General features: G+C 39.7%; 2 protein-coding genes and 1 non-coding gene across 4 annotated transcripts; all 3 read left to right on the plus strand.

The window, feature by feature from the left end:
• Positions 1–65: 65 nt before the first annotated feature.
• Positions 66–6,137, plus strand: rab42a (RAB42, member RAS oncogene family a). The gene is made up of 2 exons (XM_031740906.2): positions 66–785; positions 2,572–6,137. The coding sequence occupies exons 1-2, from the start codon at positions 427–429 to the stop codon at positions 3,011–3,013; spliced, it is 801 nt and encodes a 266-aa protein (XP_031596766.2). The 5' UTR covers positions 66–426; the 3' UTR covers positions 3,014–6,137.
• Positions 6,138–8,768: 2,631 nt separating this feature from the next.
• On the plus strand, positions 8,769–8,902 carry LOC116321138. Its single transcript, XR_004199514.1, has one exon. It is a non-coding gene; the product is annotated as a U11 spliceosomal RNA (small nuclear RNA).
• Positions 8,903–9,187: 285 nt separating this feature from the next.
• gmeb1 (glucocorticoid modulatory element binding protein 1) lies at positions 9,188–24,601 on the plus strand. Of its 2 annotated transcripts, none has more exons than XM_031740904.2 (10): positions 9,188–9,299; positions 11,549–11,748; positions 11,888–11,940; positions 12,056–12,171; positions 12,910–13,013; positions 15,837–15,985; positions 17,080–17,205; positions 17,311–17,448; positions 17,711–17,833; positions 22,315–24,601. In XM_031740904.2, exons 2-10 carry the CDS (start codon positions 11,609–11,611, stop codon positions 23,169–23,171), a joined length of 1,806 nt encoding a protein of 601 aa, XP_031596764.1. In that variant the 5' UTR covers positions 9,188–9,299; positions 11,549–11,608; the 3' UTR covers positions 23,172–24,601. The 2 variants fall into 2 exon arrangements, with proteins under 2 accessions (XP_031596764.1, XP_031596763.1); XM_031740903.2 differs by having other exon boundaries at positions 9,192–9,299; positions 17,696–17,833.
• The last annotated feature ends 16 nt before the right edge of the window (positions 24,602–24,617 follow it).

The following is a 24,617-nucleotide window of genomic DNA, read 5'->3' on the forward strand; positions in this document are numbered from 1 at the left end:
CTGCTGTATTTTTTGAAGTTTACTGACACTCAGGCAACAGAGTTTTACACTTAACTAGCCACGCGTTTTTCACAGAGTACGGCGGCACAGATAAGAATAAACTGTGTGCAATTAGAGAAATATGCTGTTAATTCCAGACCATCGTCGGAATTGAATATAGGCTACTTCAGAACCACGGACAGCAACACACTGTGTGTTTTAGGTTTTGTGATCTCAATAGTGCACGATATATTAAATAAATGGGGGTGATTAAGGAAACTAGGTGCAAAACATACCCAAGACAGACCTCATATACATATATTGTTCTGTTTTTGCTGCTTTTAACCCCCCCTGTAAGATTCTTTTACAACACACACAGGCCAGATGAGGTTGTAACGGGTTTATTGGAGTGATATTCGACTAGTAGAGCATAGGTAAATCTATCACATGATTGCTGCGGCCGCTCTGTGCTCCGTGTCTCTTCCTGAACAGAAGGCAGTAGCAGCAGCTGGGGCTCCATGTAAACACGCCGCGCGCAGGGCTTTGTTTCACACACACTCACTCCGCAGGTATCTTCCCTCTAGTCATGCCATGGATATTTTGTGGCAATACCAGTTCCGAATCATTCTACTCGGGGATTCCACAGTGGGCAAGTCCTCGCTGTTGAAGCGTTTCACGGATGGAATTTACAGCGATGTGGCGGACCCGACGGTCGGGGTTGATTTTTATGCCCGCTCGCTTGACATCGAACCCGGGGTGAAAATAAAGCTCCAGCTCTGGGACACGGCTGGCCAGGAACGATTCAGGTATAGTGAGGTGAAATGTATCTTAAATAGAATATATCTGAGCTGAATATGTATACAGCCATCGTCCTTCAAAGAGATTTTTAAATAAATAATTGTGAGGCCTCGGTTTAATGTCGTCTTTGGCTACTATTCTCAGACCCTTTAAATTGAATATGGGCCATTTTCCGGTCTCGTTAGCATGTAATGAAATGAGTTTAGACAGCGGAGAAAGGAGGCCAATAGAAGATATTACGATGTCCTGACCTGTATAACAACAGGACACGGCGACTTACATCATGCTTTCATGGATGATGGGCAGCCTCCTCATATTTAGGCCCCAGTATGATTCCCTCATATACAATTTCCAGGCCATCGCGGGGATGTCCCGAAGTCCCGATCCAAATCTAGTTGTTGTTTTCATTCATCTATCCTGTTGCTTGCTCTGCTTTTCATGCCCACTGTCATGGATCATTTCCTTTAAAGAACTCCTGTGTCTGGAGAAGCTCTTAGATCTGCTTTCCCTTTTGAAGCCTCTGAGGGTGTTTTCCTCCAGGCTTCACTTCACTTGTCTTTCACTTCTGCCTATCTGGCTGTAGAATCTGTGGTTTTTAAAGCATCAAATGCAGAGATCAGAGTCTGTATGTGCATATATTTTCATAAATAGGATAGTATCATGCACCTGCTGTTATGACCCAAAGGATCCTTTGTGTTTTTGTTTTTTATTTTACTTGTTTAGTTTCCATTTAATTAGGCACTTTAATGTATGAAACTTAAAAAAAACATTCACATTGCAAGTTTTGACTTCATAAAATTACAGAAATTGTTTTAAGAGGCCAAGAGAGACAAACCTTCCATAGCAATATGACTTGGGTATATTTATTAGACCTCTACGTTTCACGGACTTGACCACAAAAAAGTCCCAAATGTTGGGTGAGGTCCAAATTTATTGTCAAATTATGTATTATGCCATTCAGTGCCATTCACATTATTTATTAAGTATGTTTCAGTTTTAACATATTTAACTCCCCTCATATTGTGCCCACTGTCTCAATAAGTAGTTTCATCTGAATGGCAAGGCCAGTTAAAGCACACATTTAACTCCAGGAGTCTTACTAATGTAAAACACTAGTAACACAGCTTTGAAAGGAAATTCTTGTGTCATTTAAGTGGTTAGCTTGCAAATAAGTTGAAATACTTAAAAGACAGCATGCAAACACATTCCTTGACTGACTTGGAAAACAGTGTGTGAGAACTGATTTGGGATTGTATCGAATGGGACTTGATCTTATCTTAGTTTCCGCTGTCCTGACATTTGAGCTCCACTTTGGCCAGAATATTTAAGTTTGTTTTCTATAAACTGAGTAACTGGTACTATGACTCCTTTTCTATTGTAACTGAGCACTCAAAGTGCTTTTTTCTACATGTCTGATTCACCTACACACACTGAAAAACGCATCAGGCAAGTTGGGTACAGTATCTTGCTCATCGATACTTTGACATGGAGACTGGAAGACCTGCTCTACCTCCTGAGCCACAGCCACCCCTTTTCTTCAAAGACTTGATTTGACTCAGGATTTGACTTGACTTGCTTTGGCGATTCTTAAGAGAGGACTTGGACTTACCTCAAGTGATATGAATTTTCCACCACAAAAATTAAACTCATATTATGATGTTACACACAGCAGTATAAGGGTAGTAAACTGGTAGGAACCATCAGAGTTCATAGAGCTGTCCAAGACATTTAGAAGTTATAAGTCTAGAGATGTTTGTCTTATTTTCTAACACCAGTAATGTGTCTTTCCACCAGGTCTATCACAACATCATATTACCGCAACTCTGTAGGTGGCCTGCTTGTCTTTGATCTCACCAATCGTAAAACCTTCGACCATGTGAGGGAATGGCACAAGGAGGTGAGTGAGCACATCCTGCCTCACCACATGGTCTACATCCTCATCGGCCATAAGAGTGACCTCAACAAGGACCGGAAGGTGAGCAGGGATGAGGCAGAGCAGCTGGCCGCTGAGCTGGGCATTCGCTATGTGGAGACATCGGCCAAATGCAACAGCAATGTGGACCGGGCCTTTGAGCTGCTGACCAGGGACATCTACGAGCTGATGAAGATGGGGGAGATCGTCACCCGTGATGGGTGGGATGGCGTGAAGAGTGGCCTCACTGCCAAGGTTCTCTACTCTGCAGAGGATGAAGAGGAGCTGGCCCCTCCATCAGCTGAAAAAAGCTGCCACTGCTGACTGAGAAGTCTTTGTGTTCCAACACTATCCTGTCACACCAAGAGCTCACTTTGTCTCACAGCCGATCATCAAAACCAAATCACTGAGGCTTAGCACCCTGTGATATCACCATCCATCACTTCCTCACCTTGTGCTTTGTGCCCTCTCTGTGTTGATTTTTCGGACCACTGGGATTATTTTCAATCAGGATGCTAGAGTAAATACCGATGTGTACCTGTTGGGAAAGTATTGTATTGTTAATTTGATATGATGTAGCATGAGTCGAGCTGTTTTGAGCCTCATCTTGCTCAAGAAAAAAAAACAAAACAGAAAGCATGCCAATGTGATCAGGTCTTGTTGCTTAAAGTGTAGCCAGTACTCCTTTTTTATAACAATGGAGCTAAATGACTACTGAGCATAAGAAAGTACATGTGGACTATTATGGTCTGGTATCATCCACATTTCATATGGTATTATTATGGGTTTCTACTTGTCAAAAGTTTGTGCAATGCTTTGCCTGCAGTCTTAAGTGGCTGTAACATTGTAAATAATAGTTAAATCTATAAAGATGAGAGCTAAAGGTGACTGAAAGCTATTTAATTCATAGTGTGAACAGACACAGTGCACTCTGCAATAAGTGTCACTATATTAAATCAATGTGCTCCTCCTGCTACTGTAAGCTGTGTGTGCACTTATGCCAAATTGACCTTTGACCATTCTGTGAATAGATTAATAATGTTTTTTTTGTAAAAAGGTAGAGATTATTTGTAGTAAAAGTGTATACATAAACATAGATTATTGTAATTAGACTAAGTGTAATATACGACATCCACAATAGCAGTAAGTGGCAATGCGAGAAAAGGGAGTTTAAGGTCTAAATATGCCCCATTGATATAGACATAGACGATATACACAGCAAAAGCTAATGAGCTTTGATATGTTTATTGCAGGCCTCTTAACTGGCTTTAATTCAGCTTATCTAGGCCATCAGCTCAGCAAATGTCATATCATGAAACCATGACATACTGTCATTTTGCGTCTTTTTTTTTTTCATTTTCTTTTTGCTGTACAAATGAACCTGATAAAATTCTTTGTAGGGCCTTAAAAGTGCGTAGAGAATTAGAGAAAAGCTCTAGCCTAGCTTAGCATAAAGAATTGAGAGTAATAACATGTTTAAGCAAATTAATTTTATGTTTAAATTCATGGTTGCCAAAGTGTGGCCTGTGGGACAGTGGTGGCCGCTGGTAACGTTCTGTGGCTGGGTCAAAACAGAATGAAACAAAGCGACCATTTGTTGTTGATTTTTGTTCTGGACAGCTATATAAAACAAAGTTACAGTTGTTGTCAAGACATGTAACAGCCACAATTTCAATTACCAACTTATAACTCCTCCCTCTGAACACCAACTTAAAGGGTTTGTGTGCATTTTTCCTGTACCTGTATCACTTGTCTGCTGGTTCCCTAAATTGGCACTTTCTTGTTTAAACCATGTCTGAAAAGCCACTAAAACCTGTAGTTACCAAGTTTATCTATTACTCTTCAACAGCTGGAGGCACTCAACCAGTTAAGTTGTTAATACACAACTGTTTTCCAAACACTTTCCGAATATAAGTGTTTTGTTTTTATTGTTTTTATGATGTTTTTAGACCTGTTATGTAAATGTGACAAAGGAATTTTTCATTATCAATTTTCAAAAGATAATTTTAGGCACATAAATATAATTCTAAACAACAGTTCAGAGCTGCACTACACCTACACCCAAAGTCATTGAAATTCCTTGTTAGCTAACAAATGTCATCAAATTTTTGTTGTGACTTTAGTTTCTCTTTGCTGGCTGGAAACACTCAACAACTCCCTCCAGAATCACTGCTGAATTATTAATAAGAAAAATGAGTTAGATTTTTTTAAAGCACAAATTTAACAAGGAAGATAAGCTGTGCACTTTAGAGGTGCTAGTATTGCTAGCTATTGCAATAGCTGTCACTCCTGCTTCCAGTCTTCATGCTGAGTTTGCCTAGTTTGCCTCTTTGGTCTCCACATATCAGAATCCATCTTTTCAGGAAAATCCTAAAAGAAAGTTAAATGTATTTTTTTTAAAGGGCTACAGTAGTAGGCTATTTTATTTTAGACCTGTTATGTGAGTATAACAAAGGAAATCCCTTTTATCAATGTTCAAAAGCAGAATTTTTACCAAACTAAATATAATTAAAAAGTGCAACGCTATGCCCTGCAGTTAATCTTTTGCAGTTAAGCTCACATTCTTTGTTAACTAACTAATGTATTGTAGATTTTATTCAGCTGTATTGGAGAGTGAGTGGGTGTCTGCACACATGACTTCCAAAACCTGCAGTGAATACCTTTAACAAAGAGGATCACAAATTCCTTTAAGGCTCTAGAGGCTAATAATTTGCTGCTTGCAAGCCTGGACCTTGTTGCCAGTTACAGTTTGCTTTCCCTGGGACTTCTACAACACACACTACACTGTAAACGGCAAGAAAATATGCATTCTAATGTTTTTACTTAGCATTCATGTGACCAGTCTGACACTTCTTTTTCATTTGTCTGAACCAGTTAATAAAGTGTACATCACGTGGTTGCAGCTTAGTATTTGACAAGGAATGTATTCTAAAGCATTTTTACTCCCTTTTCATTTTTTATTTATTGTTTTGCACTAATTCAAACTGCATTTTTTTTTCCTGGTGAAAGTCTGCGTTTGTTTGACAATCAAATGTTATCATTTTGAGTTCTTGGTATAAGTGAGGAATACAGTGTTGGGGTGGCAAGCCTTAAAATCGTGCTGAATGAAAACCAACCAGTCTGTACAACTACCTGTCTCACTTTTGCCTCTAATCTAAACAGGGTTACATTGCATTGTATAATACTGTGTGTTAGCACTGTGGTGTAAGCATTACTGACAACTGCAGGCTCATGTAGGCGGGAGGAAAACACTGGAAAGACAGGAAGAAGTATTATTTTGAAAGATTGACTCTATGGGACAAAAAGACCAATTGAAAACTATATACCCAACAGCACAAAAAATATGAAACATTTCCATCTTATTTGTAATCTTATAAGCTATACCAATACATCTGCAGTGACTGTAAGTTGTAATATTACTACAATGAAGGTGAATAACTAACTTTCAGTCCAACTCTAGCTTCTCTCTGTGTTCTTTGAAGACAATTTGTGGAAACATTCTTATTTGTTTTCTTTCCAATCTCTTTTTTCCAGTGAGATGACAAGACTGATACAACACTATCTTCTAGTGTTCTAAGCTATGCTAACGGCAGTTAGCATAATGGCTGTCTGCATCTGACTTATTTCAACAAATGAACTGCAAAAACACCAAGCAGCGAACACTTCTGAGCAAACAGTGCTCATAGTTTGAAGGCTTTTAGGTGAATCGTGTAACAGACACGCACTTAGTTTACAAAATCTTAATTTTTGTCACTAACTTTTTCCAAACCCCCCAAAAATGATTTAAATATTGGACTTTTGGTGCCAACCTAACGTGTTGCAGGGGATACACATAGAGACAAATAATTTTTACTTATTCTATCTTCAAATAGATATATTTCATTCTGCCATTTTAGTTGAAAGTATGATTTAGATGTAGCTTTGCTAAAAAAAAAAAAAAAAAAACTTCCTATCATTCTTTAAGCATCACTAGTTTATTGGTTTAGTATCACATTTTACTATATTACACTTGGATTCAGCTTCAGCATTATTTGTATGGTATAATAAACTAATAAACCAAAGCTATTCTAGCATCTTTTTTAATGCAAAAAGGAAAACGGCAGCTCCATTCAGTTTATCAAAGCCTGTGTTACTAGTTTGTCTTGCTTTACAAACTGTGTAATACCCTTGGCTGTGCTGTTTAACTCTTGATTACTTTTCACAAGTTATGTTTATGTTTTAAACATATCACCAAAATTCTATTTAATTTTTCTAGATAGGAACATAAATAGTAAAAGATCAGATTGATTTTTTTTTCAATCCTGGCCCAACAATTTGACTTCATAAAGTTCACCAATATGTAAATGTTTCACTTTGTATATGTAGGTGGAGTTCTCATTTTTTGCTCAATTAAGCCAAAACCTAGCATTTTTATATTTTAGTTTGTGAGCAGTTATATGGAATAAAATATACAGAGTAACTTTTTGAGCTAACAGCATGGCGGTTCTATCTCTGTACTGACCACAGAGGATGTGTATATCTGTGCTTTAGACTTTAACACCTGTAGAAAGAAAAGGAGAAAGAAAATAAATGTTTTTTTTCCTCCAGTACACATTTTTCTTCTAACTGAACTTAGAATCAGTAACCAACTATTTATGTGGAACATATTAAACAAACATCTATTGCCAGGAGGAGCCAGAGGTAACTAACAGCGTGAAATGCTCCAAATATTCTATTTGACCAATCAGAAATGTCCTGCTCTAAAAGCCCCACCCCCTAGTAGCCCACTGAAACTTTGAAAAGTACCACCAAAGCTTTTTACATACCTCTGTAAATGGACTTTTTGGTGGGTAAAACAATTCTTCCCTTTTCCTTACTTTGACAACATAGTGAGTCCATCCAAAGGTCATAGTCACTGTTGTTCCTATTGTGGAAAAGCAGCTATTGATACCAATCACCTCTTGTCAGTCTTAGAAAGAAAACAGATAAGAACGTTTAAAAAAAAAAAGAAAAGAAACAAGAAACAAATCACCCATGTAATTAATAGTGTCATATCCAGTGAACTGATCAAAATAATCACAGCTAGGGTTTCTCTACCATGTAACATCAACAGTACAGCTTCTGATCCCCCGATGTTCATGTTCCACAGTATTACTGAATAAATGTTATTTATTTTTATGTTGTGTATAAGGGATATTGGTTATTAAATGAATAAATAGATGTCCGTTGAATAATGTTTGGACTGGATGGTCTTCTTAACAAAGATTTGGCGCCCTCTTCTGACAGATTTAAGAACCATCATCATTGTCTGGATTGGTTATTTTGCTCATTTATGGTAGTTAGGGTAGAAATTTGGACAAATGTTGTTAGTGAGGTCGATCCAAACCAAGTATTAGAATATTACTGATCCCTCAGCAGATGTATTTTCTTCAGCTATGAGAACATCATAAAAGATCATTGCAATACTTAAATGTGTATAATCGTATAAGCTACTATTCAGATAACTTAATGTCCTCAATGTTGTGCCTGGGAATCTAGGCAACAGAGAACACGAACACCGCACACACACACACACACCACATAATTAGGATCTTTCTATTCCCGTGTAATTCACTTTTAATTCAGTGTAAACGGTATATAATAAAATTATATATAAAAAAGTGTTATTTTTCAATTAAATTCGATAATGTATGTAAGGCTCAGGGAGAGGTGGAAAAACTGTCGAGATTTTGTAATCGATTTTGAAAGAATCTCACATATTACGATTGTAATCATGCGATCGACTTTCCCACATTGCCTGTATGCAACATTAATTCCAGTGCATGTAGCGCCCAATGGCAGCATTCAATGTTAAATTGCCCCGCCCTCTTTACCCATCATGCTTTTCGGTGTCCAAAACTAAATAGCTAAATACGGTCAAGTTTTGATTCCCGTCGGCTATATAAATATATAAATGAAAGATAAAGGGCTGATTTTCCGTGTTTTTCTATACAAAGTATTGTGAAATCTTTCTGCGCCGACTTGAGGTTTATACATTATGAACCCTGAATGAGGAACAGGTTACCTGTGGTCAAGTCGCAGGATGCCCGACGTGGTTGTTAAAAAGGGCTTCTGCTATGTTTGGCACAGTAGAGGTGGGGTGTCTATCTCTCTTGCGGAATCGCCATCAAGAGATTTCGGAAGCATAATTTTTACCTTCTGGGGCTGCCGATGATCACATATCTTGGCGCCCCTATGTTTTCTATTGTTAACGAAAAATTCAATGTTTACCTTCCGTTGCTAGCTGCACATGACATTACTCCCGTGTTGCAGAAATAAGCACTTGACTTCTAAAGTTTAATGCAAATGTTAAGTATGATCTATGTAGAGAACACTATTATAAATGAACATACAAGTCTTTGAGCTATGACCAGATAAAACCTATCAAGGTATTACCCACTTATTCTCGCCTGCATATATAGATTCGCTAATAATGAGTCACAGTGGTGGTAAAAACCCGCGGTTTACACAGGGTTTACAAGAGAGTGAAAACAGGGCGAGCGCTGTTCAGCAGGAAGTCGAACTATATCTACTGTGTGCGCATGCTCCACAGCTCTCCTCTATCTAGGGATGCGTTTGTCTTCTTAAAACGGTAAGAACGAGCTATTTTTTTACTGTGTGTTTTTAAATATATATGACTGTAAAGTAGCGATCGCTCTCACCACACAAGCTGTAGTTTTAGCGGGGTGGTTTGGGTACATTGCGGAGGGGGTTCAGTGAGCCAGGCTCGTACTGAATGGAGGGGCAACGCCGTCGCCGTGCCGTTGTTTGCTGTACGTGCCGCCGCACAGGGAGACGTCATTTTGAGGGGGAGCGGAGAGTTAAAATGCAGAGTTACGAAGGGACGTACGGTTCATAGACAAGCGGCACGTAACCGTCACACTGTAAATGCAAAGCTTTACCCGTCTCGGACAGTGGAGTTGACGCTATTGTTTGGATTCCCACACATCAAGTTACGCCCTTGTGTTAGCAGTAATGGCTACCGCCGAGCCCTAGTCTGAGGAGCTCCGACAGTGAAAAGTAGTCAGCTGGCTACGGCGGTAGCGATAACCAAGCCAACTTAATAAAAGTAATTTATTTGCAGCAAAAGGGTGTAGTTTTAACTGAGCTGTGAATGGTTTAGTAACCACTTGTTGGTTAGTAGCCCCCAAAACACGTAAAACTGTGGTTTCTAATGCCCACTGCGCGTGGGAAAAACCCACACTTGCTGTATTCTACTAAGAAAATGTGTCAGTTTAAAAAAGTAGCTTGCTTTTCTGGCTATCGTGGTTTCACATTTCGACAAAACACAGCTTCTGAAAATTTCATAGCCTATTACAATATCGCGTGTAAACCTTACGTGCACACTAGCAAACCGTTACGTAAAAATGTATTATATTAATCCAGTTAATATTAGTCTCAAACAAGTGGACCAGTCAGGCCATTTACAAAACTCTGCATGCTTTGGTTTGAATTAGCTAAGTTCACCTTACTTGGAAACAGAAGGTCAACATTTCAATCCACGTTAAAGTAACATGAGTTTAACTAATGTCAATAGCAGCGTTTCCCAAAGTGTGGGCCATGAAGCGAGGAGCTTTATTTCAGCGAGTGGTCTCTAAGAAGTCACTAATTATAAAGTAAAAGGAAACTAGTAGTTTTGTGTAAATTAGTTTTTAAATTGCACCAAATATTTACATTTAAACAAAGAATTAGTAATAGTAATAATAACAGGATTTGAAAATTTCACATTCTTCATCTTATGAGTTATTATTGGGGCACAATTGTTAGGTTTTGAAGCAGGCTACAACTGTCTGAATAATATATACAGGGTGAAATAATTAGTGTTAGGTTGTTTTTGTTGTTGTTTTTAAATCAGCTTGTATATAGCTGCATAAATATTTGAAACTTACCAGGATTTCTTTTATCTAAGCCACTATAATACACAAACACAGATGAAAGTGATGACTCACAAAAGTTTATTAGGATCTGGCCTTGTACAGTAGTCAGTAAAGAAGTCGATTGTACTAACTAAGAAAAATTCTTTTAGTAGGGTCAAACTTCATCAGGCACTTCCTCTTCTCCAAGCACAGTGGTAACATTTTATGGAAAGAACAATGAAGGCCCCACAGTTCCTGTCAAAATAAATAAAGGTAGACCAAATGAACATTTCTCTCGAGGTCCAACTTCTGCTGTTTTAGCCAATACAGCTGATTAAATCTGAGCAAATACAGCTGATGCCGATAAATGTCACATAACTAGTCTTTATTTGTAGGCATGTGCGCACTTACGTTCTCACCTTAGCATTAATGCCTCAATGAATTGAAGACAAAGGAGGAGCCTGAATATTTAGTGAGCCTCTGCACTAATTACAGTGCAGAGGCTCACTAAATATTCAGGCTCCTCCTTTGTCCTTTGAGGATTAAGTTCCCTAACTCATCAGTCATCTTGGCGTTCCTGGAGATGCTTCAAGATGGGTCATCAAAGCTTTCTGACTTTAGTTCAAAAAGGCTTTAAAAATATTTTCTCCCCCTGAGGTTATTCTGCTCCCACCCTCTTTGAGCTTGTTTGGAATTCTGCTATAAATTACATCTTAGTATTTTTGGAGTGTCATGTCTCTTTCTTATAATGTTATACAAGTCAGTTAGCCGACCCGATGTTAGCTAGCAGAAGTTAACTAACAATACCTATGGTGGGCTTTTAAAGATGAGTTAAGGGCTTGGATATTCAGCTTTTTGTGGGTAGGTAGGTGAAGCATCTTTTTCTTAATTTCAGTTTTGAACTGAAATGCAAAAAATCAGAAAAATGTACAGCCTTTTATTACCATCATCTGCTTTTCTTTTTAATATATTTATGGCTTTTCAGATGAACAAACCCCTAGGTAGCTGTTGCACAGAAGTGGTCCCCTCCCTCTAGTCTACTCCAATGAGTGTGATGGCGACCACTGATGAGGTCACTGTATCTATGGGGGAAGTGGTGATGGTAAAGGATGACAGTGGTGAAGGTGACCCCGATGACCCCAGTAAGACTCAGGTCATCCTCCAGCTCCAGCCAATCACCGCTGGGTATGTACTGAGATACTACAATTCACTTCAAAATTGTATAACACCACAATCAGAGATACTGGGATTCCAGATGGTCAGTCATTTTCCATGTTTACTCTGTGGTACCAAGAAAAAATGTACCAACTATCTATCTTTTCAGAGACGAATCTGCAGAAACAGATGCGGCTGTCATGGCTGTTGAATCTCATCCAGGTAAGAGGTTGTCACAATGATTCAGACAACTTGAGGGATGTAATGATCCATGAGTTTTGCAGATTCCATTACATAAAGCTTGTTGGTAAATGTTGCATACATTTATTCCCTGTAGAGCAAACTGAGGGAGACGACGTTGAAATTGGCTGTCCTATAACGTGTGGTGACTGTAAAGCTGTGTTGCTAGTGAAAAAGTTTGTGTGCCCAGGAATCAATGTGAAATGTGTGAAGGTTAGTATCCTTTTTTTCTTTTGGCTCACATGGAGTACAATGACAAATCATTAAAACATCGCCAAATATAGCAACGTGACAACTAGGTCATTCAATAGTCTCTGAGCAGGAAATAAACATGTAGAGCTGACAAGTGTCCCACTATATCTACAGAGTCATCCAGTTCATTTCTTCTCACTGCAAGTAGCAGGTTTCAAATAACCATGCTCCATGCTCTAAATGTGAGCGAAGAAACTGCAGTGATAATGAAACAATGAGCAAGGCCAGAGGCTGGGGTTTGGGTGCCAATCTCACTGAGATCCCAGGCCTGGGAGAGCTCTCTGGTATATTTGAGAGAGGATGACAAACAGAAAAAAGGAAGCAAATGTGGGCCATGTTGCATTAATGTGATACATTGTTTAAGTAGGAAGTGTAGCACTGAAAAAACAGAATTCAGTACACCACAGTAATGTATTATTTAAAGTTGAGAAAACTTAAGCATATCTTATATTTTTTCCTCCTGATATAAAACAGTGAAAACATTATTTCGCTACTCCAGCTGCCACAATTGCTCATACTTTGCAGTGTCATAAGTCTACCATCATTCTAGAACCACAGCATATCTATTACATTTTCATATTAAAGGCCAAAATCAAAGAGAAGACGTCTGATATTGTAATGTGTTGCTTTTAGTTATTTCTGTTGTTTCATCATTGCACTTATTGAACATATTTACTAAAATGGCAATCTCTCCACTAGTATGAAGACCAGTTGATCAGTCCCAAGCAGTTTGTGCACATTTCTGGAAAAGCTACTCTGAAAGACTGGAAGAGAGCCATCAGGATGGGGGGAGTCATGCTGAGGTGAGGGGATTTATTTTTGAGACAGAACACTGACATACTATGGCCTTTAGATGAGCAAGTGCTGGTTGGTTGCACTGCACCACATGGTAATGAGTTGAGCTGTGACTCATCCATCTAGAATAAATATTCAAATGTTCTTCTGTGGCTTTGTGACAGGAAACTAACAAGCCACTATTGCCTCATTTCTGAGTGTGAGTGAGATGATAACGTTAACCCACGGGCCTTCCTGTCTCTTTGACTGTTCGAAATAGATTTTTCTATATCACGTTTAAGCTGCGCTAATCAGTGTTACAATGAAATAATTGTGTAAGATGTTGCCTGTAGTGGAAAACCTGACTGTGATTCTGCAGTTCCCCTCTACAGATTTGCCTCAATGATCTACGGCATTGTGTCTTGTAGATAAATTAATGGATAATTATTTAGTTTTAGGGTTACACTACTACCCTATAGTTTGGATGAGTAAAGTAGACTTATTTTATTAATTTAAAAACCCCTCTGTGTGTGCTGTGACTTAGCCGTATATTGCTTCAGTGATCACATAGCTTTTGGAAGACTGCACTGCAAGTAATACAGCTTACTTTATTATACAGTCTTTTCAGTTTCTTGGATTTCTTTGAGATCATTTGACAACAATAGTTGACTATGCTTTACATCTTGTGTAGAGATCAACTCAGTTTCACAGATATTGGATAGTTTTCATGCCTTTGAAATTTGTGTCTGGACTTAAAATAAAAATTAGGCTTTTGGTTTCTAGCAGTGAAATGATAAGCAAATAATTTTTTCTTTCACATAAAGTTTTCCATTTCAAATTGATGAATTGTGTCACAGTTATTATCAATCTCTGTTGCAGTCTAAAGGTTATTAGTCTGTCACCAACAAAGTGCAGGGTTAATATCTTCTTTACTGTGTAGAACATTTGTATTTGCCCCTCTGATTAAAAGCACAGGAGAAGCAGAGGATTTTGACTATGAAAGAAACTGTACAGCTTTACATAGATGCAACAGTGTCTCCTTCTGACCAGTGACTCTTATATGGTTACTGACAACGGCACAGCATCTCCTGTCATGTGGAGCCATGCGCTGCAGGCAGCCAGAGCCAGAAGGTAGTAGCACAGGGTGATCCTGAGTCTCAAAAGCAAGAAAGCAGTGAGCAAACAAATTCTTTTTTTTCTAGCTTCAAAGTGTTTGAGAAGTAATATAGCTTCTATAATATAGTTAATAATAAATTGTTTACTAAAAATAATCCCAAAATAGACATTTGTAAAGAAATTACTCTTACTTAAAGCCCTGTACACATCTCAGGGGACCTGTTGTTTTCTGATCCAAATGAACTATTCGTCTCAACCTTGTTTCCAGAAATAGCAGATGTAGATGTTCGAAGCTAAAGCTCTACATGATCTGCTGTATGTGAGAAGGCTAACTCTGAAGAACGTCTTGAACATTTAGGAGTGAAGATATTTTTCCTCGTGTACGGGAGGAGAGCAGAAACAGATAAATGTTTCTACCTACATCACAACAACAGCTTAGGCTAAAGTAACACATGCCAGACGCTGAAGTGTATATGTACTTTATAAGGATTTTACATTTGACCTTTCACCTCTGCTTCAAGAGCAAAATATTAATCTGAAGGTCAAAGTGATAGTTACACTACATAGAGCTATTTAAAATCATTCTTACTGCCATTGTGTGTACTGACAAGATATATGTATATAGGAAATATAGATATATGATATATAAATCCCACATTATTTTATTATGAACATTACAGTAACAGGTTATATAACCATTGAAACATAGAAGACGTGTATAATATTCCTTATTGAGTATTGTTTTTTGGGAAAACCAAAATAAACTTGTGATCAAAAGCTTTTTTTATTTGGGTTTGGGTTTTTTTATTTACTAAACAATGAAATTAATGCTACACATTCAAAATAATGCTAAACAAGATTTCATTAGTAAATACTGGCCAGAGAGTGAGCTGCCTTGGTAGAGGGTTGTGCTCTCAGAGCACTTGGTGTTTTACAACTGTTTTGGCTGTAGATCAGTGGTATAATGCAGTCTAGCAAATTGGCAATAAGCAACACTAAAACACAGCATTAAATTAACATGTGGAATAGCCCTACAACAGTGTTAAAATAAGAAAGTGGAAATAAATGCAGGAATATGCGCATACTTAAACCAAGACCAACATTTTTCATGTTCTTATCTCATGTCAAGGACATGAGACAAAATAGTTGAGACAGATTTTATGAAGTGTCTTAAAGCAGTGGACATAGAACTGTTGTAGTTCAACCTGGAAATACTTTTGAGAGATACACAAAGACAGAGAGACTGTCCCACTAAAAATAGCAGCAGCTTTCAAACATGGACCTTCTAAAGCTTCGTATAAGCTTCACAGTAACTCTAGAGTACAGATTTGCACAGACCTCCAACTGTGGATTTTGTCCTGCCAGTATGGAAAGGACTGCTGCAAGCAAAACTTGATTTAAATGCATACAGATATTGCATGTATTGCAGATGCACCGCTTGAGTCTGTTGCACATTTTATGTAAACGTCTAATATTCTCTCCAGGATATCTGTGTGGGCAACTCTCAGACACCACTTAGTTGTTGCACTTTACACAGTTGCTCCTGTTGTTAATAGTTCCAAACAGAATAAGTGTACTGAAATATAGGCACTGAACTGTCAATCAGAAAATGCTGGTCTGTAATGGATCTTCACTTCTAAAAGATGCAAATGTTTTTGACAACACTGGCCACACATTTCTGGTCAAACAAACGTTTTTTCCCCTTTTTTATATATTTCCTAATTTCTACTCTCCAGAAAAATGATGGATTCCGGTCAGCTGGACTTCTACCAGCATAGTACTCTGTGCACTAACACATGTCGCAGCACCAAGTTTGACCTTTTAATAAACAACACACGCTTCCCTCCAGATGGCACTGGACTTACCACACCTACATCCTCTCAAGGTAAAAATCAGAATATAGAGTATTATTGTGCCTTACAATATAAAGCGCCTTGAGGCAACTGTTGTTGTGATTTCGTGCTGTATAAATAAAATTGAATTGAACTGAATAGAAGGTGCAATGAATCCAGATTTGCTCATTTAAACAGCAGTGATGTTATAATCCATAAGTGAGTATTTTGTTATTTTTGTTGTGTTTTTCAATCAAAAGATAGGGTTAACATAACCCTGACTGTTTCTACTAGGCACAGTTATGAATTTACTTCTAAACCCTTATTTAAAAGTCTTTTACGCGGTCAGTGTTTTTACAGAAAAGAAACATATGAGCCTGCTGAAAGAATGTGGAGGTTTGTTCGTGTCATGGAAAACACAGCAGATGGGTGATGCTGGTGGTGGAGCTCTCCACAATACAAGCGTTCCTCTAGTCTGAAAATAAATGTGTGCAAACTGCAAAATGTGTTTAGGTGCACTTGTGCGCATGGAAACTATTATATGAGCCAACCCAAGCAGCTTCTGTTTTTCTAAACAAAAGTTTGATAACACAACAACAGTGACAGCAACGGGGCTCATTGCTGTTACCTTCATGGCTACAGAGCCAACAGGAGTATTATCAAACCACCTGTTCAACAAGCTTAGCGGCGAAGAAAAGCAATCTTTTCACCTGCTCTCATCCAACACTTATATGTTTTATAGTGACAGCGTAGCTGAATGAAGTAATAATCTAAAACAAAAACTGTCTGTGTGCAGACAAATTGCTTGTTGATCTTTAAAGTTTTTGTAATTTCCTGCAAACTACTGTTGGGTGTGAACTCTGTGATCAGTTTTTAATACACTGCATATCATTTAATGCTTAAGTGATAATTATTTAGCCCAGATAGAGAAATTATACGATATAGAAAAATGCTAATTAAGTGTGAGATATGATGAAAGCTGCCCAGCAGGATATAAGGTAAAATTGACAACAACAACAAAAAGATCACTAAAGATAAAGAAGTGTGGTGGGGGAAAGTGACACTGAAGTTTGGCTCCCTCTTAAATCCAGAATTGCATTTAAAATCTTTCTCCTCAGTCATGTCTGTTGTCTTGTACAAATTACAGCTCAGGTGGTCCTGGGTAATGGTGGGGCAGCCGCAGAAGACCGAGCAAAGGTCCTGAGTGGGAAGTCGGACTGGAGTTCAAGTTCATTGGAGTCTGCAGACAAAAAGGGATCAGCTGAGATCTCAGGTAACACTGAGCACACATCCAAACACAGATCATTAAGAGTATAAAAGAGTATAAAAACAGCACACTAGTGAGTAAGATTGCTCTTTGTTGTCTGTTTGTCTCCAGAGGACACACTGAACTTTTGGAAGGGCATTGCAGATGTGGGTTTGTTGGGTGAAGTGGTGACCAACATCAACACGGAGCTTGTGGAGCTGTTAAACAGCGTGCAGCAGCGCATGGATCCGGCCAGCCTACAGGACACAGGTACAGAACGAGGCCAACATGCACTGGGAAACTGCACCTGACCTATGTGAATAAGAAATGCATTGAAAGAAAGAGTAAATTGAGCTGCTGTTGGAAACCGAAAATGACTGTCCAACAGCAGAAAGCTTTTTAGAATAGTTTATGTTAGAGTAATGCCAAACTGATTTACTGTGCAAACAGCTGAATCTGTTCCTCCTTTCTGACTGACCAAGTAATTTTTTTTGATTGATTGCCACACTGATCCCAGATTCCTGTCTGGTAGAGGTGGCCGTGCTCAGTAACCTCGCCCAGGTCTTCGATCTGCTTGACGTGGTCAAGAAGATTGTGGAGAGAAGGAAGCAGCAGACGGATCCTGGTCAGGAGCAGGTGCTCAGCATGCTTAACAGTGAGTACAGAACACAAACAAGGCTCTACTTTAGGAGCTGCCACACAGAGCCGCTAAATTCAGAAGATTTTTATTTAAAAACAATATTTCTTAAAAAGAATCATGGCTTTACGTAATAAAGTAAAGGTAAATTGAATTAAACTGCAATAATCAGGTGAGACTCAGTTACCAAGCACTTTTGCAAGAGTGGGGAGGAAGAGTTCTCTTTTAATAGGAAAGGAGGGGCAACCTTCTGCTGATGGGGTTTGAGGAGATGAACAAGGCAAAAAATAAATAAATAAATAAAAAGAGCACAGAGAGAGACCCTGAATAGGTTATAGAAGACATGCTTAGTGGATTCTAGGAAATCCCCTAGCAGCCTGAGCCCAAAGTAACATAACTAAGTGATGGTTAAGTGACAGTTGAGATTTGAGGGTAAATTCAAAACTATCAAAAGATTTGAATTGAATTTATCTCCTGAATCCAAACTGGGAGCTGGTTTCACAGGGAGGGGCTTAACAGCTGAAGGCTCTGCCTTTCTTTATACTTTTGGAAATTAGGAAGTGTAAGTGTGGTACTGGGATAAATTGGTACTGTGAGGTCTTCTGGATATTTAGGGACAATCTTTTTGGACTTTGCATGTGCCAATGAGAATGATCTTGAATTAATTTCTGGTAGGAAGACATGTGGTCATATGGTACACTGGCGCTGGTGTCCTGAGTGAATTGCAGCCTTTTCAGGGACCTTTTAGAACACCCTGATAATCAGTAGTTACAGTAGTCCAACTTCTATGTAACAACTGTATGAAGTAGCATCACTCTGAGTCAGGATGTTGTCATATTGCAGAGATAAGTGAAGGTAATCCTAGATGTCTGTTTAATGTGCGAGTTAAAGAAAAACCCAGTCAAAGATGACTCCAAGGCACCTGATAGTGCTATTGAAGGTCAAGATAATGCCACTCATACAGGGAGTGCAGAATTATTAGGCAAATGAGTATTTTGTCCACATCATCCTCTTCATGCATGTTGTCTTACTCCAAGCTGTATAGGCTCGAAAGCCTACTACCAATTAAGCATATTAGGTGATGTGCATCTCTGTAATGAGAAGGAGTGTGGTCTAATGACATCAACACCCTATATCAGGTGTGCATAATTATTAGGCAACTTCCTTTCTTTTGGCAAAATGGGTCAAAAGAAGGACTTGACAGGCTCAGAAAAGTCAAAAATAGTGAGATATCTTGCAGAGGGATGCAGCAATCTTAAAATTGCAAAGCTTCTGAAGCGTGATCATCGAACAATCAAGCGTTTCATTCAAAATAGTCAACAGGGTCGCAAGAAGCGTGTGGAAAAACCAAGGCACAAAATAACTGCCCATGAACTGAGAGAAGTCAAGCGTGCAGCTGCCAAGATGCCACTTGCCACCAGTTTGGCCATATTTCAGAGCTGCAACATCACTGGAGTGCCCAAAAGCACAAGGTGTGCAATACTCAGAGACATGGCCAAGGTAAGAAAGGCTGAAAGACGACCACCACTGAACAAGACACACAAGCTGAAACGTCAAGACTGGGCCAAGAAATATCTCAAGACTGATTTTTCTAAGGTTTTATGGACTGATGAAATGAGAGTGAGTCTTGATGGGCCAGATGGATGGGCCCGTGGCTGGATTGGTAAAGGGCAGAGAGCTCCAGTCCGACTCAGACGCCAGCAAGGTGGAGTACTGGTTTGGGCTGGTATCATCAAAGATGAGCTTGTGGGGCCTTTTCGGGTTGAGGATGGAGTCAAGCTCAACTCCCAGTCCTACTGCCAGTTTCTGGAAGACACCTTCTTCAAGCAGTGGTACAGGAAGAAGTCTGCGTCCTTGGTAAATGGTAAATGGCCTGTATTTGTATAGCGCTTTTACTAGCCCCACCTAAGGACCCCAAAGCGCTACATACCCAGTCATCCACCCATTCACACACTGGTGGAGGCAAGCTACAGTTGTAGCCACAGCTGCCCTGGGGCAGGCTGACAGAAGTGAGGCTGCCATATCGCGCCATTGGCCCTTCTGGCCAACACCAGTAGGCGGTAGGTGAAGTGTCTTGCCCAAGGACACAACGACCAAGACTGTCCGAGCTGGGGCTCGAACCGGCAACCTTCCGATTGCAAGGCGGACTCCAAACTCTTGAGCCACGATCGCCCCACCTTCAAGAAAAACATGATTTTCATGCAGGACAATGCTCCATCACACGCGTCCAAGTACTCCACAGCGTGGCTGGCAAGAAAGGGTATAAAAGAAGAAAAACTAATGACATGGCCTCCTTGTTCACCTGATCTGAACCCCATTGAGAACCTGTGGTCCATCATCAAATGTGAGATTTACAAGGAGGAAAACAGTACACCTCTCTGAACAGTGTCTGGGAGGCTGTGGTTGCTGCTGCATAATGTTGATGGTGAACAGATCAAAACACTGACAGAATCCATGGATGGCAGGCTTTTGAGTGTCCTTGCAAAGAAAGGTGGCTATATTGGTCGCTGATTTGTTTTTGTTTTGTTTTTGAATGTCAGAAATGTATATTTGTGAATGTGGAGATGTTATATTGGTTTCACTGGTAAAATAAATAATTGAAATGGGTATATATTTGTTTTTGTTAAGTTGCCTAATAATTATGCACAGTAATAGTCACCTGCACACACAGATATCCCCTAAAATAGCTCAAACTAAAACAAACTAAAAACTACTTCCAAAAACATTCAGCTTTGATATTAATGAGTTTTTTGGGTTCATTGAGAACATGGTTGTTGTTCAATAATAAAATTATTCCTCAAAAATACAACTTGCCTAATAATTCTGCACTCCCTGTAGTAAATAGTTGTTAGGCATCATGTTTCATGTTTCAAATTTAGCAGCTCAGGTTTGAGTCTGACCTGCAGCCCCTTGCTGCATGTCTTCGCGTGCTCACTCTCTCCATTTTTTCTGTCTACTCCTCAAAAAGGCAAAAAGCCCAAAGTCAATGGCTTTATTGTTACACATATGCGGGAAAAAAGTTATTTTTGTTTGTTATTAGTGAGAGACATGAGGTTTAAAAGAAAAAGGCTAAAATTGAGAAGCAAAATTTGGTTTCAGTCCATCTTGAGTTCCACTCTTTGATTAAGCAAAATTCTTTAGACAGTTGTTCTAATTTGCAATCAGTTCCTGATTGTGAGGCTGTTGCTCCCAAATGCACTACGCCATTACCCAGCAATAATTAAAAGGTCATGTGCTGCAGATCATTATCATCACTACATCATTTTAAAAAATAAAATGCAGCCACATTCACACTATAACTGTTCTCTTTATACATTTTTCTGATAAAATGAGCAGTGACACAGGTCAGTGGCAGCAGCTGTGCTGTGAGTCTGACTATATTGATAATGAAGAAGAGTGATGACTCCCACTGCTCCCATCCGAGGTAATAACAGTCAAGATCATTTTCCCAGATGGTGTACAGTCTTGCTTCCTCCATGACTGGATATCATTTTTGGGTTCTTATTTTTTATTTATTTACCTCTGTGTCCAACCTCCCTCCAAGTCATTTCTTATTTGTCATTTATGGACTAAGTTTAGGGAGAAATTAGGGGTATTTGTTTTAGTATGTTTTTTTACAAACAAGGTAGGATCATCGCTGTATAGAAATTAAATTAGATTTATCATTTGCCTGAACCAAGACAGCGATGGTCTCGGTTGGCCCTCCTTGAACCCAGAGGGAAGCAAATGGAAGCTTTGCTTTTATGCTGAACACTGATGGAGAGTTAACTGGCTACATAGCAAATAAGGAAAAAATAATTAAGTGAATGCAGAAAGACGCAGACGCAGTTTGCATAAAGGATCCAGAGAACACATAAGAAGTTTGGATATCTGGTTAACATGAGTCACTTTAGAATCACCAGTTAACCCAACCCCATGTGTTCTCTTTGGACTGCTTGAGGAAGCCAAAGTCCCAGGAGAGAGCCCAGCAGACACGGAGGGAACATGCACACAGAAACTCTGCGACTAGCTGGTGAATTAGAACCCAGTACCTTCATGCTGTGAGGCAACAGTGTTAACCACTACACCACTGTTCAGTTCACGTTCACACTAAATACTTTCTGTTCCCAGTCAAAGTTAACAAATAACAGCTCTGGTGGGTAACATCATGAATCAATTCAGAATCCTAACAGATAGTTCATGACTTTTGACTCCTAACAGAGTCAAAATTCCTGTGTGAATATATTTTTTTATCTCACTCACATCTGTCATGTTACTCAAAACTGTTTTTGAATACTTAAAATGAAGAATGACGTTTTTATTGAGTTAGGGTTTATGTTGTGAAATTAGATTTGACATTTGCTGGATTATACATGCCTAGCGTGTCTGATGAATATTGATATTAGAGATCAATATAAGAACGTGCACGTTGTAATCTTGTAAAAATCTGCCTGGCTGAAAATAAATGTGTTCTTGTGGTTGACTCAGCCCTCACTGTCAGTCCTGTCATGTCTCTGCAGACCTGGAGGTGCAGCTGGAAGAACAGAAGAAGCAGCAGCAAGTACGAGCTCTTCTCACCTGCCCCCAGCCTGCCAAAAACAAAACTCCCACTAAACGCCCGACCAAGCGGCCTCGACTCCAGAGACCTGCCTCCACCACCACCCTCCTGACCACCCCTATAAACCAGCAAGCCACTCTGCAGCCTCAGCAGTTCACTGTTCTTTCACCCATCTCGCTGTCCTCAGTGGGGCAGCCATTCACCGTGGCAGGCCTGCCTATTGCCTCGCTGTCCCAGTCCTCCAACACAGTCACATTACTCCCTGCCGGCTCGCAGGTCTTCACTCGCTACATGGTGGCTGGAGATGGCAAGACAGAAACCATCACCCTGCATCCGTCCTCAGGTTTGACACTGGTTGGCACGACTGCTTTGCAGGACTCCAGCCAACTGGGCACAGTAATGAGCCCCATGGAACTGGTGCAGCTAAGCCAGCAGGCCAGCGGTGCAGAGGTGGTGCCCATAGAAGGCCAAGTGGTAGACGGCACCATGCTAGTGCAACAGGAGGTGATGCAGGGGGAGGTGGAGGGCAGCCAGGAACACACGGTCATTGAGATCAATCCAACTCCTGTGGAGCAGGCAGTGGGAGTGATGGAGCTCCAGCTGACCGGGGAGTCAGGCAGAGAAGGGGCCACCATGGTGGTCCAGAGTGGAGTGGAGATGACCATGTCAGCGGAGACAGAGGAGGAGACTCAGCACCAGCTGCAGGAGGCACACACTGAAAGGGTTCAGGAGGTGCAACTGGATGCTAGCGGGCAGCTGTCGCACGTACAGATAGTGGTGATAGGAGAAAACACTCAGGAAGAAAACAAGGTCAAATAAGACACAACCATCTTTATCCAGCACAGCAGGTATGAACTCATGGACTGAGTCATCACGGACTCGACAAACTGTAAATACACAGGATTTCCAAATCCACGAATTGCCTTGGCCTAAGACCAAGCTCTAGGGTAGCCATTTTTCCTTTTTGTGTCTTTGTACATGCGCCGCTCAGCTTGTTCATTTTTATTGAAGCAAAGAGGGATCTGCAATATATGAAATGCTTCTGTTTGTTTTCCAGTTGAAGGTTCGAACATATAATGACTTGGCTCTAAAATTTGTAGTTTTGGCCATTATTTCTGTTCTTTTTTTATTTCAACCCTGTACTCACCAAAGTAACTGCTACTGAAATCTGGGAACACTGGGACTGTGACTTCAAAGAAACTCGTACGCTTTAAAATCCACATATTTTTGATGTGATAATTATGAAGTTAAAGATAAATGTATTTAAAGGCTTAACACACAGTAAAACATGACGCCTGCATGTGTTAGACGATGTTGAAGTGAAGCAAATGCTGTGCCAAATTCCCGCTTTTACTTTGATTACAGTGTCTACATAGAGTTTGGGACAGCACATACTTTGATGTGAACTGGGCTGATGGTGTGGAACAGCTCATAAACAAAATATGTGCACCGTTTTAAGATCAAACTGTTTCACACAATTTCTTTATGTCTCTTTTTTCCCGATTAACCAGGCAGACACAGTCAAATATCCATCAAACATTGTTTTTCCTCAGTGAAAAAAAAAGTTAAATATTTCATATCCTGCCAGATAAGAGAATACTTGGATGTTTTACTTGAAAATGACCTGAATTATAAATATATTTATTCCATTTTCTGCTGATGGACTGGTGGTCCCTGGGGGTCTAATAATAAGGAAAATAATGGCCAAAAGTATAAAAATGGGATCATGTCTTTATGAACTGTAATTTTACTTTAAGCCTCTATGAACAACCTGAGGTCAGGAGAAAGCACTGTAACAGTAAAGTCAGCATGCAGGGCTTTAGAAAAGGTGCTGATGATCAGTCAGACTGGGCAGCGGCAGGCTGCAAGTCCCTTCTGTTCATCAGACTCGTTACCAGTAACAGTGTTGGTGTTACCTGAGGCTAGGAGGAATTGCACTCTGTTTTGCGTGGTAGTTTTGCAAACTGTTTTTGTTTTTGCACTGTGTAACGTCCTCGTGGGACTATAGGAGGATGTTGGCAGTGATGCCTGCTCTCGCTCTCAACACTTCAGTGGAAACAGACTGAACTCCTTACCGGAGCGGTATCATTTATCCACATACTGTATTCTCACCAGTTTCATACTGCCTGATAAATCTTCTCCACTCTTCATTTATTGTGAACACCTGTTGCTTTTTCTCCGTATCTTGAATAGTGTGAGCTACTGGACTGATTGTTCAACTGAGGATATAAAGAACATAATATACTCAATGTCAGACTTGCCTGT

Source organism: Oreochromis aureus, linkage group 22, assembly GCF_013358895.1.
Source record: "Oreochromis aureus strain Israel breed Guangdong linkage group 22, ZZ_aureus, whole genome shotgun sequence".
Taxonomy (NCBI): domain Eukaryota; kingdom Metazoa; phylum Chordata; class Actinopteri; order Cichliformes; family Cichlidae; genus Oreochromis; species Oreochromis aureus.